This window comes from Sus scrofa, chromosome 14 (genome assembly GCF_054392235.1).
Source record: "Sus scrofa isolate SSC_HxYL_T2T_F1_AM1 chromosome 14, Sscrofa_HxYL_maternal_Yorkshire_Landrace_v2.0, whole genome shotgun sequence".
Taxonomy (NCBI): Eukaryota; Metazoa; Chordata; class Mammalia; order Artiodactyla; family Suidae; genus Sus; species Sus scrofa.
In genome coordinates this window covers 124648747-124668034 of record NC_139396.1, presented here as the reverse complement: position 1 = coordinate 124668034, position 19288 = coordinate 124648747, and the positions used below count along the sequence as shown (strand labels likewise).

The 19288-nt window shown below is 40.4% G+C and overlaps 2 protein-coding genes across 7 annotated transcripts in view; one reads left to right on the top strand and one right to left on the bottom strand.

Moving 5' to 3' along the window:
- RPP30 (ribonuclease P/MRP subunit p30) overlaps positions 1-19288 on the bottom strand; it is a 345838-nt gene that overhangs the window by 133746 nt on the left and 192804 nt on the right. The window lies entirely within an intron of this gene.
- Positions 1-19288, top strand: part of HTR7 (5-hydroxytryptamine receptor 7) — a 106666-nt gene that overhangs the window by 85809 nt on the left and 1569 nt on the right. For 2 of the 6 annotated variants that reach the window (XM_005671276.4, XM_084993140.1), the window contains 2 exons: positions 9239-10002; positions 17446-19148. In XM_005671276.4, coding sequence (XP_005671333.1) covers positions 9239-10001 — 763 coding nt within the window. In that variant the 3' untranslated portion in view covers position 10002; positions 17446-19148. 6 annotated transcript variants of the gene reach the window in all.

Below are 19288 nucleotides of genomic sequence, written 5' to 3'. Positions count from 1 at the left end.
GCTGAGTGTAGCCTTTAATGGAGGACTGCTCTTTTTTATAGTTTATTGTTTATTAAAATATAGTTGAGGAGTTCCCGTCGTGGCACAGTGGTTAACGAATCTGACTAGGAACCATGAGGTTGCGGGTTCCATCTCTGGCCTTGCTCAGCAGGTTAAGGATCTGGCGTCGCCGTGAGCTGTGGTGTAGGTTGCAGATGCGTCTCGGATCCCGCGTTGCTGTGGCTGTTGTGTAGGCTGTTGGCTACAGCCCCGATTGGACCCCTAGCCTGGGAACCTCCATATGCCACGGGAGCGGCCCAAGAAATGGCAAGAAGACAAAAAATAAAATAAAAGAAAATATGGTTGATTTACAGTATTGTGTCAATTTCTGCTGTACAGCATAGTGACCCAGTCATACAAATATATACATTCTTTTTCCCATACTATGGAGGACTGTTCTTTATTCTGAATTCTCATTCAGTGTCCTGTATCAGAGCACATTCCACCAAGCTAAGGGTTACCCCTCTGGCCCTTGGTATATCCCAGTTTAGCCTATGTCCTAAAAGATAGCAAATTACTGTGGCCCTTATTATTACCTTTGCTGAGAGGGTATGTTGGGGCTTCTGTTCTTGATGGTTTTTCATTGCATTTCCTTAGGTTAGCTTCTAACCACCTCGGTTTGCTTCTCTTTGAATAGGAGGATACTAGTCAGAATTTTAAGGATTTTATTCACTTACCCTCTTTCTTCAGTATTACTTCTCAAGGTGAAGTGGGATTAGGAGCCACAGAATTCTCTTCCTGAAATCTTTGAACTTTTTATTTAACCAAAGTTTTATGTCATTCCTTTATTTTGTTGTTATTGGTAAATTCTGGGATTACTCTTTGCCTTTCCATTTCTCTTTCTCTGAGTGAGAAAAATTCTTTGGTAGGAAAAATCAGAGTCTACTGAAGTTCAGATAAAATTGAAATAATTAACACCAGGTAAAATGTAAGGGTCACTACTGTTCTCCTACCTTGTTGCTTTTCATGACTTTCTGTATTTAATCTGAAAAAAATGATAGTTTTTAATAAGCATAAAGAGTTTTATATAGTAGGTGGCTAAAAAAACCCTCAAGTTGGCAATAAGAGAACCCTTATGGTTTTGCATTAATAACAGAAAAATTCAGCAGAAAACCATTGCCTTATGATCTCACTGAATGCTTGTCTCAACTTGAGTAGTAGCAAATAGGTCTTTGTTGACCTTCCTGGGGGGGAGGGGGATATTTTCTGTATCCTTAGCTTCTGTTACTACCAAATATCTGTGGTAGGTAGGCAGAGTTCAAGGATGGCTCCATGTGCATGCCTGGTATATTTCCCTCCCCTAGAATGTCAGTGGGCCTGGTCTAATCAGGTGATTCTTTTTCAAAGAGGGTCTAAAGAGCAGAGAGGTTGAGAGCTGCAGCAGATGCTCTCCTGCTGTACCTGAAGATGCAGCCTCTGTGATTTCTACAGCTACATGGAAAATGAATTCTGCCAACAAATGTGAGTGCACTTGGAAGAGTACTCTGAACCTCATAGGACATTGCAGCCCTGGCCAACACCTTGGTTTCAGGTTGGTTGAGCTGTGTCCAGACTCTGCGCCTACAGAACTGTGAGAATACCAGTAGAATTGGGGTTAAGTCATTAAATTGTAATTACGCAGCAACAGTTAATGAATATTTTTAAAGTATTTTTAGGTTTAAGTGATAGGCTTTATTTTAATTAAGTCTGAATCTCTCCCGAAAGGGAAACTCTCATTTCTTATTTTCTAATTTACTTTTTCAAAGAGGAAGGCTTTGTTATGTGCTTTCCAAATTTTGTCAACTTTTGTTGCTTTTTCCCCTCCCCCTCTCCTCTGCTCACTTTTCTTCCTCAATTCTGAAGTCAGAATGGGCAATTTAGATTGTTTACAGATTCTCAAGCTAAGTACAGCTTGGACACAGTGATGAGAATGGTTTAAAAGTATAGTGGAATCCTATTTTAAACATAGTCTTAGAGGACAGGTCAACATCTAACTTAATGGCAAATGGTACAAGTCCATTGTGTTTCTAAAAATGTAATCTAAAAAATTAATCTTATTAATGTAGATTCCAAACACTGCAGAGATAATAACTGCACATATCACTTAATTCCTTCAAAATGAATGTATGTACACACCCAGATAAAGTAGGACATTTACAGAACATGCCCTCTCCCTGCAAGGTAAGGACTCTTCTGGTTTCCATCCCCTTAGGTTAGTTTTGCCTGTTTTTGGACATTGTGTTTTCTTTTGGTTTTGGACTACTTCAGCTCATTGTTATTTTCTGAGACTCATTCATGTTGATGTAGTGAACAGTAGTTGGTTCATTCTTGTTATTTTATAGAATTCATTGTGTAAATATAACACAATTTAGAATTGTACTTATGTGATTTTACTTATTTTATTCTTGTAGACTGGGTTAGTTTTATATGGGGTTATTACCACTAGTGCTGCTTTGAACATCATTATATGTGTATTTTGAAGAATGTTTACTGTATACTTAGAAGAATTACTAGGTCATAGAAAAAAAATGCATACATATATGGGATTTTCCCCAGCTTTAGTAGATGTTAAGAAATGGTTTCCCAAAGTTACCTCATCAACTTACACTCCCCTCATCAAGGCATGACAATTACCATTGTTCCATATCTTCACAAGACACTTGGCATTATAATTTATTATTCTTATTATCATTAACATCATCATTATTTGTAATTGTAACTATTCTAATGCTTGTTGGTATATCTCAGTGTGCTTTTAAGTTGCATTTCCCTCATGACTCATGATGTTTAACACCTTTTCATGTGTTTATTGAAGACCAGTAATTTTCACACTTTGGGTCATGATCCATTATTGGATCATGAAATCAAGTTAGTGCATTAAGATCAGAATTTTAAAAGTCTAAAGTAGAATAACATTTTGTAGAAGACAGTGAATTATAAGCTATAACAGTAAGTATGGTATTGTAAAACTTGTTTCAGTTTCATATATATAAATATATGCATCTATATCTATGTCTCTTCGTAGATGTACACACATATGTACACATCAATTTCTTATTTGTATGCATAAATGTTTATGAGTGACTTGAAAATATATTTCTTTTTCTGAAAAATATTTATTCTTATCTCTTATTGTCAGAAAGGTTTACAAACCCTTTTGTGTATTATGCATTTAAAAAAATCCACAGCTTGATTAAGATATAAAAACTATGCTTACCTCATTTGCATTTAGTGCAGTCCTGACAGAACTAATAGCTAAAACAATGAAAATATGATTCATGATGATTTTGTTAGGCCAAACTGGAAGTACACCATTAAGATGAACTATATAAAGTAAAAGTAAAGTCCTCCATACCATAAGTTTAAAGTCTTTGTAACTAAATGAGGGAAAGTTACTCTAAAAGAACATGGGATAAAGAACCAGAACCATTGGTCCTAAATAGAGCCCTGAGTCTCCAGATCCTGTGAGAGAATCTGTGGATATTGGCTCAGGAGTCTGTATATTTCTAAAGCTTCTTGGTGATCCTAGCAATCTGATAATCCGGGGAAGCACTGATGCAGGCTGGAGATGGCAGTGAATTTCACCTAGTATAAGAGAGGAGGTCTCATGGAAGAGGCATTCTAAGAGTGCAAACCTTTTTTAAGCCCAACATTCCAAAAAACACTGTATTTCAAAGTAATTCTACCAAGTTTCCTTTACCCTGTAAATTATTATCCTATAGCAACAAAACTCAGGAGAACCCATTTAATTAAAGAGCCATTATCTTAAATTTTATATAGTTAGAATGGAAGACAGGCAGCAGAGTTAATTTGCTTTCTAATCCCTCTCAATGTAGATTATAACTCCCTAATCTGCTTTTTCTCTAACCCCCTACATTAATGGAACCCCTAATGTGAGTTGCATACATTTCTCAATTATATAATACTTTGGTGCCTTTGTCTCTGAGATTTACTGTACTTTCACATTTGTTTGCATTGTAAAGTTAAATTCTAAAGGCTTTATAAGCACCCTGCTTTCTAATTAACAGTGAGCATAATATGTTAGTGTAACAAATGTTAACTATGCATATTAGGGAATATTCAGAATCAGTCTAGGTTGCACCCCCTCCACCCCACCCCCTGCTTCCTCAAAGGTAAGATTTATTCTATATAAGATTGAGGAGAATGAATTTATAATTTGGACAAACACTTCCCTGAATACCAATATTTCTTTATATAGTAATTCTGGGATTTTGAATGCCAATGAGTTCTCTTTTTTCTTTGTGTGAACTTATGAATGTAATAAAACACTTCAGAAAAGCCAATCAAATAAAACTATCTAAGATTTAATTACCAGCTTTTTAAAGATTTTATGAACCAGAGCATCTCTATTGCCAAAATCACTTATGTGACTTAGGAATCACAGAATGCTCTTAAATCTTTTGTTTTGGCTTTTAAAAAATTATATACAGTTAAAAAATTAAGCATAAATAAGAGGAAAATTTAAAACTAATAAAATCTCTAATATATATATATATATATATGGCTATTTTGTTAGTATTTTGGTAGATATTCTTCTAGACTTCTCAGTATCTATACATGCACATGCACACACACTCATACAAACACCTACTTTTATATAAATAGATTAATACAATATATAATATTCTTTTACTTATTCTTTAGGGCTAGTCATTGTTTTCTATCCACTTTGTGGTTGGGTTGTTTTCATATCAATAAGTAGATATATGTACATCACAGTTTTTAATGGTTACATGATACATACACTAAGCTTTAATCTATTGATAGATATTTATATTGCATATTTTCCTCTATTATATGTCTATGCACATTAATCATTTAATAGCTGTACAATTATATTCTTAAGACAAATTCCTAGAAGTCTTATTGCTGAACCAAAAGGCAAATGTTGATGTATACTCACTACCGAACTGCTCCTCAAAACTGTTGTCTCGGTTGAAACTCCAGCTAGCAAAATGATAGAGCACTTGTTTTTTTTTTTTCATTTTCCCAGTATTGGATTTTGTCTTTTTTTTTTTTTTTTTTTTTGTCTTTTTTGCCTTTTCTAGGGCCGCTCCCAAAGCATATGGAGGTTCCCAGGCTAGGAGTCTAATTGGAGCCGTAGCCACCGGCCTACTCCAGAGCCACAGCAACTCAGGATCCGAGCTGCATCTGCAACCTACACCACAGCTCATGGCAACGCTGGGTCCTTAACCCACTGAGCAAGGCCAGGGACCGAACCCACAACCTCATGGTTCCTAGTTGGATTCGTTAACCACTGCGCCACAATGGGAACTCCAGGATTTTGTCTTCTTAAAAATTGATAAATGACCCCAAATTCTGTCATTTTAAAATTTGCATATATGCAATTATTAATGAGGTCATACATATTTCCAAGTGCTTATTGGATATTCTTATTCCATCTTTGCTTAATTGCTTCACCATTTCTAATGAGTTGGTTGTCTTTTTTCAATGAACCTGTAAGAGCTCTGTGAATATTAAGGTATTCTTATTTGGACTGCAGGTTTATCATTTGACTTCTTATTCTGTACATAGTGATTTTGAAATTAAATGTCCTTTATTTATTTACTTTTTTGTGTGTATAAAATTTTTGTCAAAAATTTATTAATATATCATTTTCTAATTTGAAGATTTTGTATCATGGCTAATAATGACCTTTGGCAGAATTGTAGAAATACCTGTATTTCCTCATAGTAGTCTTAGGGTTTAATTTTTTCACATGATCATCTTTGATCCACCTGGGATTTATTTTTGAATAAGGAGAAAGGTAAGTCAGATCTACTTTTACCTCAATTGCTAGCCAGTTGTCAGACTTCATGAATATCTAATTTTTCAATCTCATTTAAAAATGACTTACTTTCTGATATTAACTTCTCTTATATATATTTGAATCTACTTTCTATCTATTTTGTTCTATTGATTGGGCCATTTCTGAATAATTGTTATTGAATTTTTATTTCCGTGACTTTATACTATTTTTGGGTTTTTGCTTTACCCATATGATGAACTTAATCACATGCATAATTCAATGCTAGGGTTTTCAATTAGAGTTATATAATATCTTTAGATTAATTGAGGGGAAATTAGCACTTTTATAAAACTGGGTTTTCTTATTAAATTTTTTATCATGGATTCAGCCCTTCTCTCAGATCTCTCTGTAGCATTTTATCTTTTCTTCATATGGGCCCTGGCCATTTTAAAAGATATTTCTAGATATTTTAATTTTTTGATTGTTGCAATGAATGAAATTATCTCCTTCCACGACATTTTCTGAGTGTTGTTTTTTAAAAAGCTGTTGACTTTATTTAATTTCCAGACACTTTAATGAGCACTCATTTTTTTTTTTAAATCACCTTTTGGTTGATCTTAGCCCTCAAAAGTCTCACCAAGTGGTAACCAGGAGACTAAAGAAGAAAATATAACTCCTTTACTGTAGGACATTACTTGAGACCTCAGAGAATTGAGCCTAAAATAGGAAAATTTATGGAATGCAGTTTGTACATCCAGGAAGGGCTGAGTAGGGCCCAGCCCTCATCACTGAAATGTGATATGTCAGACTAAATATATTAGAATGAAAAAGTATGCTGTTCTTATGAGATTATTTCATATTCTGAGATGTCCTTTGGTACTCAATTAATTAATCTTTCAGGATTAATCTTTGTGGATTCAATATTACTTATGTGAGCAAGAGCGAGGCTAGATTTAATCAAGCCTAAATATATAAGTCCCTGTTTAAGTAATGAAAATGTGAAGGATGGAAGGGAAAACTGAACTGATGTCCTAAAGAATTGGAGTTTACCAGATTGTGAGTTCCAGGCTTGCTAATTTTTTGCATAACCCCAAAAATACAATATGATTTCTTTTCTTGTCATGAGTAATCCTCCTTCCTGCTCCTTCCAAACATCTATTGCTTTAACTACCCACCATCCCAACCCCCCAATAAGTAGGTATAAGATGGTCTGATAATGCCATCTGGTGGCCACCTAGGAAACTATATGAACTGATCTCTTGTTGGGCCTCCCACCTGGGTTGGTACAACATCCTGGAAGCCAGATCCAGGCTTGGGGACAAGCAGTTTATGCCTGTGGCTGCAGGCAAAGGGAGAAGATGATCAAAGTCCAAGTCCTGGCAGAGGCTGCCTGGGGAAGCTGGGAAGGCACCACAGGAGCTGATAGACAGCAAAGACTAGGTCCAAAAAGGGAGGTCTGAAAAGGAGTTCCAGCGGGAAAAATTTGGAGAGCTCTTGAACCAAAAGCAAAGAAAGGGAGCCTTCCCTGCCTTCCCCTGCTCCCCCCCCCCACCTTAAGTATAATATCTACATTCAGCCTCAGGGATCAGCTTGTTTGTGAACTTTCAGTCAAGTCTAACATTTTTCTTCAGGGGGTTCCTTATCCACCTTTTTATTTTCCCCCTAAAAATATTCTTCCCTAAAAATAATTTCAGACAATTCCACACAAGGCCAAGTCTATTTCACACTTCCCTTCTCTTATTCTTTCCCCTCTTCCTCCCTTGCTCCCTTCTTCCCACCTCCTTTTCAGCTCTTATTCTTGAGCTCTCAGGAAAACCTCCCTGTTTCTCATTCTTCTTTCTATTTGGGAGCCAAAGCATAGCCCTAATTACAGCTGAAAAACCTAGCGATGCTACTTGTGGGTCAGCTTTCTCAAAGACAAGGGAAGGCAGAGGTGAAATGAAGAGCTGGTACCATTGAGACCTGCATCCATGGGAGGGATCAGGAGTTCCTTCCACATCATTGTGAGGCTGTCTTCCCATCCACCTCCTGTGTGATTTCCCCAGATGCTGCATTCAAGATTTTTGGGTCTTTTATTCACTGCCATATCCCTAACATTTAAAACAGCATCTGGCATATAGAAAGAGCTCTATTGATATTTGTTGAAGGAGTGAATGAATATTCTTGATGAATAAGCAAATCTGGCTTATTCTTTTTTTTTTTAACTATATTTCAATTTTGCCTTGTTGTAAGTGTTGCCTTGATGCTAATTTTCATTGTGAAAGCATGATTTGCAACTTTTGTGGAATAATTTAAGCCTGATGTCTGAGGGTATTTAAAGCACAAAATAATAATTACTTTTTAAAATTCCGACCTACCAAGTGACTGACTTTCAGAAAATAAGGTGTCTTGGTAAGGTGGGCATTCTCTACCTTTCTTCTCACGTTTCAAGAGTGTCTTTTATGTACATAAATGGAGTAAATAGTCAGCAAAATGGCCAGCCTTTACATGGCTTGGCTTCTCAAATGCTCTTTAAATCTTCCCCCAAAATAAAAGCTAAGACCATTAAACACAGAGAAAAAAAAAATTTGGAAAGCTGTGAACTACTAAGCATTTGGCAGACCATCTTGCTGAATACGTTTTCTCTGTTTGCTGAGTCTTTTTGCATTATAAACCCTTGATAACAGAGACAGAGAAATATTTATTCTCTATATAGAACCAAGCTCAGAGGAAATGCTGGGTTTGCCTAATCTTTTTGAGAATTGTGCCCTTCCTTGTGATCCCCCTTAGAACTAGAGAAAGGAGGCAGGCTGTTTTTATTTTATAGCTCGTTCCTCGGAAATTACCCTTGGGTAAGAACTTTCTGGGAATAAAAAAAGGATCATTTGCTACTTTCCGTTCAAAACGCTAGGATTTCTTATCTCACAGATCTCTGTGATCTTAAAGAAGTGCCTTCACTTTGGTGTAAAGGGGAAGTTGAAATGAATTAGGAGCTGGCCAGACAACAGAGGAGATCCGTGGGTGTGTCATATCCGAGTATGGCAGGCCTTGGTACAACTGAGGATGTGTCACAGCATCCCACATCAGGCCTGACATCTTGTTCCTGGCTGATTTCAGTGATAGTGGTGGTAGTGGGGGATGGGTATATACGAACTCTTCAGCTCCTTGACTGCGGTGGACTGTGAGAAGCTACAAGGTATGAAGAGAGCAGGGACTGGCATTACAGGCAGAGAGGGCTCTCAGGCTGAACGCTGGCAGTGCCTTTGGCTGACTGTGTGACCCGGAATAAAATAGGTAACCTCTCCGAGCCTTAGTCCGCCGTTTTGCGAAACGGGAAGATGATGCCTAGCTAGAACGGCTGGAGAGGAAGGGAGCTACTAGGTATATAGCCCAGCCCCCGGCTGGTGGGACTTCTCAGCTGATTGGGTGTGCTTATGGCGGTCACGTGTTCTCTGTCCCTTTCTCTCCCAGGTACCTTGGGATCACGAGGCCGCTGACGTACCCCGTCAGGCAGAATGGCAAGTGCATGGCTAAGATGATCCTCTCTGTCTGGCTTCTCTCCGCCTCCATCACTTTGCCGCCGCTCTTCGGCTGGGCGCAGAACGTAAATGACGACAAGGTGTGCTTGATCAGCCAGGATTTTGGCTACACGATCTACTCCACGGCAGTGGCGTTCTACATCCCCATGTCCGTCATGCTTTTCATGTACTACCAGATTTACAAGGCCGCCAGGAAGAGCGCCGCCAAACACAAGTTCCCAGGCTTCCCTCGCCCGGAGGAGCCCGACAGCGTCATTTCACTGAATGGCATGGTGAAGCTCCAGAAGGAGGTGGAGGAGTGTGCGAACCTTTCGAGACTCCTCAAACACGAGAGGAAAAACATCTCCATCTTTAAGAGGGAACAGAAAGCAGCCACCACCTTGGGGATCATTGTCGGGGCCTTCACCGTGTGCTGGCTGCCGTTTTTCCTCCTCTCGACGGCCAGACCCTTCATCTGTGGCACTGCGTGCAGCTGCATCCCGCTGTGGGTGGAGAGGACATTTCTGTGGCTGGGCTATGCAAACTCTCTCATTAACCCCTTTATATATGCCTTCTTCAACCGGGACCTGAGGACCACCTACCGCAGCCTGCTCCAGTGCCAGTACCGGAATATCAACCGGAAGCTCTCGGCTGCAGGCATGCACGAGGCCCTGAAGCTTGCTGAGAGGCCCGAGAGACCTGAGCTTGTGCTGTAAGGTCATTTATCACTATTTTCCTTCTATCCCCCCCAACCCTTTCATGGAACTTCTTTTTGAAGCTGCTCACAGAAAGCTTCCTGAATCAGTAGCAAGCTTATTTTCTACTAACCGTGTCTACAGATTTGAATTCAGAATACTGTAGACTCTAGTCTTCCACCCAGTAGAATTCTGAAAGCCAAAGATGGGCATTTAGCTGGATTGGAAGAGAAGACTGATTTACTTATGCATTGTGATCGATGTCACTGGTGACAAGGAAGGTCAGGATTTTGCATCCTTTCTCCATAAATAACACCCAAATTAAGTCCTTATAGCTCCAATTCTTGTAACACTTTCATTTTAGTTGCCATTACTCTTATATCCAGTAAAACTTTTTTTTTTTTTTTGATGGCCTCATCCTTCACCAATTAATTCTTCTTTTGAGAAAGGAAGCAGATTCGCATGGGCAGGAAGCAGCCTGGGGCAAAGGGCAGTGTTTTAGTCTAGGAAGATGCCAGGATGGCACAAAATCTTGAAAGCTGTAGAGTTTTCAGAAAGTGCTAGCCATCATCTTTAGGAGTTATGAGTTTTTAGAGTTGTTGAGTGTGTCTAGGAAGCATTAGTGACTTTCTGGGAAGCAGTTGCAGTAAGATGTTGGGATCTGAAAAAGGATCACAAAGGGCCAGTGTTGGAAGAAGTCCCCGTGTCGGTCAGCAGGTTAAATATCAGGGAGGAAACTATGTCTTTGTCAAATTTCTGTCTTCAGAATCGAGTGCTGACACACAATAGATAACAAAAGTAATCACTTCTAGCAATTATTAAATACCTACTACATACTATCATGGTGTATAGCATTCTGCCTATAGAGTAGGTTCTTCTGGCATCCTCAGTTTTCATAAGAATAACTGAGGCTTGGGGACCTAGAGTAACTTACCTAAGATCACTAGCCCCTAAATGCTAAATATGGTTTGAATCACCCCAGTGTATATGCTCTTAACCATCATGCAACACTGATGTCAGATGATTTCAGTCTGCAGCAGTAAAGAGCCATTGAATGTTTTAAGCTGGGGATTTGAGCCATCAGCTGTCTAAGAAGACATTTAGAAAAACCTATTAATAGAAGTAAGTTAATTAGACTTACTGCAGCTTTGGAGGACACTTCCTTGACAGACTCTTGGTAGTTTCTCAGATGGAGAAAATAAGCAAAGGATATTGACGGAGTTTTAGGGCTTGAGCTGGGTCATATTAAGGTAGGTAACTGGGCAGAGTTCATGACATAATAGCTTTGGATTGGTGAGTACAGCTAAATGAGGACTTGGAAGCCGGTATTAATGAGCAAACTATTAGTCTTGATAAGTAAGCTAGATTAGTTGGTGTGCAGTCTTATCTTTTGGAAGCAAAGTACTTCCTAGAACAAGTACTGGGTTATTTTGCTTAGGCCCAGAGTTGTTTAGCATGGAAACAGGAAAGCATGTTGGTCTCAGTTCCTAGGAGTAACCTTCTGAGAGATTTTTTTTTTTAATTGTTATTTCCCCAACACACTTTTTTTTCCCCCCACTGTACAGCATGGGGACCCAGTTACACATAGATGTATACATAATTTTTTCTCCCATTGTCGTGCTCCATTGTAGGTATCTAGGCATAGTTCTTGGTGAGATATGTGTTTGAAGAAAGTTTCTCTGGCAACAGTGAAAAAGGCAGGTAACATAGAAAGACAGGTGGCAGGGGTCCAGTTAAGCAGTCAGTGTAGAAACTAGGAAAGAACCATTGAGGCCCTGAACTAGAAATAGAAAATACCACTGTGATTTTTTTTTTTGCCTCCTACCCAAAGAACTTGAGAATAATCTTATTAATTATTTTAGCTAATAATTCACACATGATTCAGGTAGTTCATAAAGTGCTAATTTTTCAGATGTCACACAACAGCTTTTCCAGTTTAACATAATTGTCACTCACATTTATTGATGATTCACTCTCAGGTCCTATGCTGAGTACTCTAGTGAATTATGTCACTTCATCCTTAATACTGTATGAGAGGTTGGTTTCCTTCATCTCCATTCTGTTGGGGAGGTCAGATAATTTTTTCAAAGTCATATATATAGGGAGCTAAATTTGAGCCCAGGAAATCTATGTTCAGATACTTTTAACTACCATGCACTCTGTCTTTAATAAAAGTAAATCAGCTAGCATAACATCCAAGGATACTTGCCTCTGTGTCTTTAGCTAGTGTGGAGTCTTGGGTGTTATTTTCCTGTTAATATAACACAGGGGTCAGCAAACTTTCACTATGAAGGACCAGATAGTAAATATTTTAGGCTTTGCTAGCTATACAGTCTCCACTGAAACTACTTATGTCTGCCTTTGTTGTGCGAAAGCAGTCCTAGACACTAGGAACCAAAGAAGTATGGTGGTGTACCAATAAAACTTTATTTGCAAAAACAGGTGGCTGGCTGAATTTGGCCCACAGGTCATAGTTTGCTGTTCCCTGGCCTCAGAAAATGACTATTTCATCATTGCATCTCTGTTTGAATTTATGATTATTGATTTTTATTTATACTTACAGAATGTTATCATTTGGGATGATTGGCCTAAATATTCATTAAATTTAAGAAATTTATAATTAAAAAGTTAGAATAGCTGCTAGTTAAAAATTCTAGGAGTTGCCATTGTGGCTCAGCTGGTTAAGAACCCAACTAGTATATGTGAGGATATGGGTTTGATCCTTGGCTCGGCTTAGTGAGTTAAGGATCCAGCATTGCTACAAGCTGCAATGTAGGTGGCAGATGCAGCTCAGATCTGGCATTGCTGTGGCTGTGGCATAGGCCATCAGCTGCAATTCAGATTTGATCCCTAGCCTGGGAACGTCCATATGTCTCAGGTGTGGCCCTAAAAAAAAAAAAATTCTATACAGGCAGCTTTCTTCTCAGTTCCAATGTGGGAAGAGTTCCTTTTAAATTATTGTTTATAACTATGTTGTGCATTGAGAAGGATCCAGAAAACACATGCTGTCTCTCCTGCCTTAGTACACGTATTTCTATTGAAGACTGTACGCAAACACACACACATGCTCATTCATTCTTTTCATGTTGAGAGCAAAGGAAAAGTGGAGACAGGGAAAACTATAGGATTCCAAGGAAAGTGACAGCATTTTCTCTAACCATATCAGGGAAGACTCCCTGAAGGATGTGGGCTTGAGTATGTCTATGAAGTTCAAAGCATTTATGACTAAAGGAGAGTAGGATTGGCATTCCACATGAAGGAGAGATTTTATACAGAGGCACCATTGTGGGACCTCATGCAAAGGCCAGGCTGTCTGGAGATATGCATTGTTTTAAGGCAGATTCAGAGATCAAAATGGAAAGGTTGAATGGGATTAAATTATGAAAGATCTTCCATTTCAGCTCCCGGAATTGGGGATTTTAGTGTAGACGGGTAATTCTCAACCAGGGTTTATTTTGCCCCTAGGAGCCATTGGACAATGTCTGAAGACATTTTTGGTTGTCACAGCTGGGGAAAGGGAAGACCTTGGCGTCTAGTGGGTAGAGGGTGAGGATGCTACTAAACATCGTGCAGGACATAGGCAGCCCCCACAGCAAAGAATTACCCACCCCCAAATAGTGCTGAGGTTGAGAAAACCTAACGTGGGCAGAAGTACACAGTAGGAGAATGAAATCACCAAAGCCACAAAGACTTATTTAGTGGCATCATGTGGAATGAATTAGAAGGTAGAGGCTGGAAGGAAGGCGTCTCTTCATTGGCTTGTGTTCTCCAGAAACACTGGAGAGCCTTTTGTGTACAAGCCATGGTGTTAGGCATGGCAGGGATGGAAAGACAAAGAAGTGACCGTCCTTCCCTCTGGAAGCTCACCGTGGGTTGGGGTAGCTGTAGACATACTAGTGGTGTCTAGTAAAAGACTGATAAATTTTTACTAAGTGGTCCATACCCTGCAAATTGCATTCAAGTAAACACCAGTTGGATAGCCCCAAAGCAATCATAACTCTGCGAGAGGCTCTGGAAAAAGTATGTGGCATCCAGTCCATAGCTCACAGCAAACCTTCTTAGAACCCTTTGCGCCGCCCCTGCCCAATCTTTCTAACACCTAGCTTCTTTGTCCAACGTAAAGACTTGGAGCTGCTCCCTCTAGTCTCTCTAGCCCTTTTCTACCCCTCTGGCAGCTTGGGCCCTAGTCTCTTTTACTTTTGCCCCTAACTCCACCTTCTTGGTTCTTTTTTTTTTCCCCCTCATATGCAGTAGTTTTCCTCCTTCCTTGTGCAAACAGTCTATTAGATTATGTATTGCTCCTTCCCAATGTTTCCCCATTTTCTTGATCAGCATAACAAGAGGCTCAGGAGTCTGGCAGACACTCAGGAGTCTTCCTAGGGTAGGGAGTAAAGAGAGGGAAAAGACTCTATGAAGACTTCACTGGTATTATAATTTACTACTCTAAATTATAATCTTTTTTTTTTTTTGTCTTTTTTTTTTGCCATTTCTTGGGCCGCTCTCGCGGCATATGGAGGTTCCCAGGCTAGGGGTTGAATCAGATCTGTAGCTGCCGGCCTACGCCAGAGCCACAGCATCTCGGGATCCAAGCTGCATGTGTGACCTACACCACAGCACTCGGCAACGCCGGATTGTTAACCCACTGAGCAAGAGCAGGGATCGAACCCACAACCTCATGGTTCCTAGTCGGATTCGTTAACCACTGCGCCACGACGGGAACTCCTCTAAATTATAATCTTTGGCACCTCTTCAAGAGCATTCAAATACTGGTAATATAAAACTAAATATGAAAGTATTATAGGAGCAGGTTTTTTTTTTTTTAATTTGATGACATTATTTATGGATTTGCTTTGAATCATCATAAGTGGCTTTTAAGTGTCATGTTTGTTCTTCAACACCACTATTGTGAACAGAATTGAACAGCAGTTTATAAAATACTCCCATAGAAAAGAATTTCCTGAATTTTTTTTTTTTTTTTACAGTTTGGGGTTGAGTTTTATTTACAGTCCCCCCCAGAGCCCTCTCAGCACTGGCCTGTGGCCCTAGACCTCAAATAAATATTAATTCAGAACTTGAAAAATGCATTAGTGGCAAACTGCAATTACTGAAATTGTTTTGAAGTAGCTCTGCCTTCCCCTCTCCCTTCTCCTCAGAGAACTTCTTCTAATCCCTGTCAGTTACAATGGTGACTTTTAATGGAGCAACCTTGGGCTCCTGCCATGAATTCTGTCAGTGTGCCACTCCTTGGTTTGTACTGAAGCTTTGGGGTTCAGGATGATTCTACCTTTTTCTTTGTGGAAACCAGTGATTAAAAAGATAAGATAAAATGGGTCCCAGTGGAAATTTGGAAGAAGCATTATGGCCCCTGAAATCGTTGGTATCTGTGGTGGGATTTTGTCTTAAAGAAACAGCCTCAAATTTGGCTATTTCATAGATTTTCTTTCCCCAGAGTAGTATTTTCCTCATCATTAATAAGCTGAAATTCAGCACTTTTTTTTTTTAATCAAATCACCAACTAGTACTAATAATAGCTCATTTGCTTCATGCTTTGTAGTTGCCTACATTTTTTAAACTTTTTTTTTCAGGGCCGCACCTGCGGCATATGGAAGTTCCCAGGTTAAGGGTTGAATTGGAGCAGCAGCAGCCAGCTTACACCACAGCCATAGCAATTCAGGATCCTAGCTGCATCTAAAACCTACACCACAGCTCATGGCAATGCCAGATCCTTAACCCACTGAACAAAACCAGAGATCGAACCTGCATCCTCATGGATACTAATCAGGTTTATAGCCCACTGAGTCACAATGGGAACTCCATTAATTGCCTATATATTAACTTTGCAATGTCTCTTTAAAGTAGGAAAGGCAGGTGATTAAACTAATCTTGGTTTTTCTCATGTTTTTGTGTTTTCTTGGTAGAAAATAAATATACATAGCATGCAAGGAAATCAGGTAGTACAGACATATCTACAAGGAAAATAAGCCTCAGATAGATGTCTTAGGAAGAAAATACCGCAGCTGGAAATCATGAAGGAGGTGATGTTTGGGTTGGTTCTTGAATAAAGAGTAGGATTAAGGGATGGAAGGGTTAGAGGTAGGTTTGGGGCTACTCAAGGCAGAGGGCGCAGTGTGGACAGAGGTTCACAGACATGGCTGGAGGTAGATAAAGAACCTGGGGCATGTCTTCAGTAGGACCTGGAAGCTGTGTAGATTGGGATGAGCTTGGAGGGCAGATGGGCAGAGTGGGTGGGGTGGAGCGATGAAGCCTTTGGGTCAGAGTGAGACAAGGTCTTCGGTAGAAATAGAGGTTCACAATAGGAGAAGGGAAATGGGTAGGAGACTGATGTCAAAGTGTGGTCTCCTGTCAGGAGGGCCCGCCCCAGAAGGGTGTTGAGACTAGGAAAGAGGCCAAGGATATATGGATGTTTGGAGGTTGCCTAGCAGGTGAGGAAAGGGTGACTTCAGAGATGGTGCCTGAGCCTGGAGGGATTCAGTAAAGTTCATGAGCTGATGTGAGTGACAGAGGAAGTGCAGTCTTTCCCCCGTGGGGAGACGAGGCAGAGGCCCAGGCTAAGAATAAGTGTGGAGCCCCACTCGAGGGGACACAGCCTATTTCTAGTGCCTGCTCCTGGGTACCCAGCAGCCTGGAGGCACCGGTCTGAGCCTGAGCACCATGCTTCTCAGGCACCATTGTGTGAGGTGAGGAATAAAGCGAGAGATGATGTCATGGAGAAAGGGATCCTGTCACCAGGAAAATCCATCCTTGAGTCTTGACAGCCAAGGGAAAGGGGCGTTTTCAATGGGATGCAGAGGTTGAGGCCCTGGAACCTCTTAGACCTGGCTCTCAGGCACACGGGTGTCCTGGGGAGGTCCAGAGTTAGGGGAGTGTGTGTGGAGAGGGCCTGTGGCTCCCCACCATGGAGGAGGGGACTTTTCCTCAGCTGGTGGCCAAGACTTGTCCATGATTCATGCCCCTGCTGTGAATCTGGGAGGAAGGGAGTGAGGAAGATGGGTCTCAGGGTTCTGCACACATGGCTACTGCAAAGGCATCCTCCTAGGTCTCAAGGGGAGACTTCTCATTGCAGTCATCCTTATGCTTTTTAAGTACCGCGGGTGCAGTAGTATTTTACAAGGATTATTGAGAGTAGAGCCATTTGGGGCCACAGCTGTGTTATAAAAGTGAATTTCTAAATGGGTTATTTGGAGCTGATTTGCAAATATATTACGGCTTTGGCAACTTGTAGAAGTTATGAAATTTATGAAAAGAGCCATAGCACTTTTTCTTTCCCTTAGATGCTCATAACCCCTTAGAAACCACAAATAATTGCAGTTACTGAATGTTGTAAAAATTAAATCCACCCACAACAAAATGAAAACTCAAATTTACGGTTCTGCTAAATCATTTTCTTGCCTCCTCTCTCTCTCTCTCTCTCTCTTTCTCTGTCTCTGTCTTTCTCTCTTTATAGACAAAAGTCTGACTACTGTAGGAAAAAAAGTCATGATTCATGATCAAAAGTGGAATAATGGAGATGAAATAAACAAGGCAAGACCGAGGTGGAAACAGAATGAAACCATTTGCTGAGACTGCAGAATGGACTGCGGCTTCTGTCCTTTTTTGGGATAGCTGAAACGTGACCAGCAAAGTCTATCTGCTGTACAGTCTGTTGTGAGGGAGATGGTGGCCTCTCCTTTATTTCCCCATGGATCAGTGCTATTGGGCACACATGAAAATAGTTCTCAGTCTAAAACGTAGCCCTATCAGCTGGGCGGTAAGCAGACACGCAGAACTGGGTTCCAGAGAGGAAACAGTTTCTGGTGCTTTGCTTCTGTCCAAGTCTGTGCAAGTGAAGAAAGTCCCCATGCACACGCCCCATGCTTCCGAGTCCAGGCCTTGTGGGGAATAATCAGGAACCACTCCTGAGACAGGTGAATTTTGTTGCTGGACGGAAGGGTGTTTTCCCCAGCAAACTGCAGTGAGCATCGTGATGAATACATTGCATGTCCACGTTAGAAAACAGAACCCCATCATCTGCTAACACCAATGATCTCCCAGAGCAGTGTCTGTTCAAAGCTTCTGTCCAACAGTTTGGCTCTTTGGCAGGGTCCCTGAGACACGCCCACCAACGTACTTTCTGTTACCTCCCTTCTTGTTACGATATTAACTCAGGAATGGATCTCAGGATGGAGAGAGTCATAGAAACCTGAATGAAAGCTTTTCCTCGCACTCCCTCTTCTTCTGGGGGATCCTGGGAGGGGAGGGCAATTCCTCCTGTGAGGCATTCTCCCTGGATGAAGAACGAGGGCTACCTCAGCGCACTGTACATGCACGTGATTGTTGGCGCAGGACATTTGACTGTTGTTTACAGCCCATTGTAGTGGGGTCATGGGCTGGTCCCTCACTGCGAGTTTTGGGGGAGGAAGTATGGAAATGATGGGGATTCCGTGAAAGGCTGTGATGCTCCTAGAGATGGGACATTCACACGTTGATTCTCGTTGAGCAGCACTGCATTAACCTGAGTTGTGTGCATCAGAGGTCCCTGGGCCAGTGTTGGGAATGCTCCAGAACACCATCCTATTCCTTCAAGAGGGTTTGTTTTTGTGTATTCTGTATCTTCAGTCAAATGTGTGCCTGGACACTTCTGTTCTTCTCCCTCCCCCCTCCCCAAAGTGGTAAACATTAAGGGCTGGTAAGGACACAGAAAAAGGTCCCTTTGTAGATAGTATTTTTTTTTTTTTAAAGGATGCTATGTGATATGTTTGAGCTAAGGAGACAGAAAGAGAGTAGCTCAGAGAAGAGGACCTCTAAGGGGAGAGAATGAATGCAAACCTTCGTTTGATACAAGAGGACTGAAAGAGAATATTATTTTCCTACAAAATATGTAACTGTTCTCTCACAGGATAATGTGGAATTCCAACATGGATTATGGATTTCTTCCACCTTTCACTGACATTGCTTCCACAGGGAAGGGTCTGCCTTTCTGAGCGGAGGGGTGGGCCCTATCCTTTCCGACAAAGCTTGTACAAATTCCCGAACCGCAGATTTGCTAAAGTGACTGTATATACTTATATTCATAATTTAAATGATTAATTCTGGTCAGATAAATGTTGTTAAATTGGAAAATGTTTTATTACATTACATCAAATAAAGTTTATTTGTAGCTGTAATAAAGCAACTTAAGTAATGATTTTTAATTGAAGGTCTCATGTTATGAATGTCCTCACTCTGCGTAGAAGAGCAAACTTTACATATTTGCTGTGAGAATTCATTCATTTTGTAACTGTTTAAAAAAAATAATGACCATGCCTCCT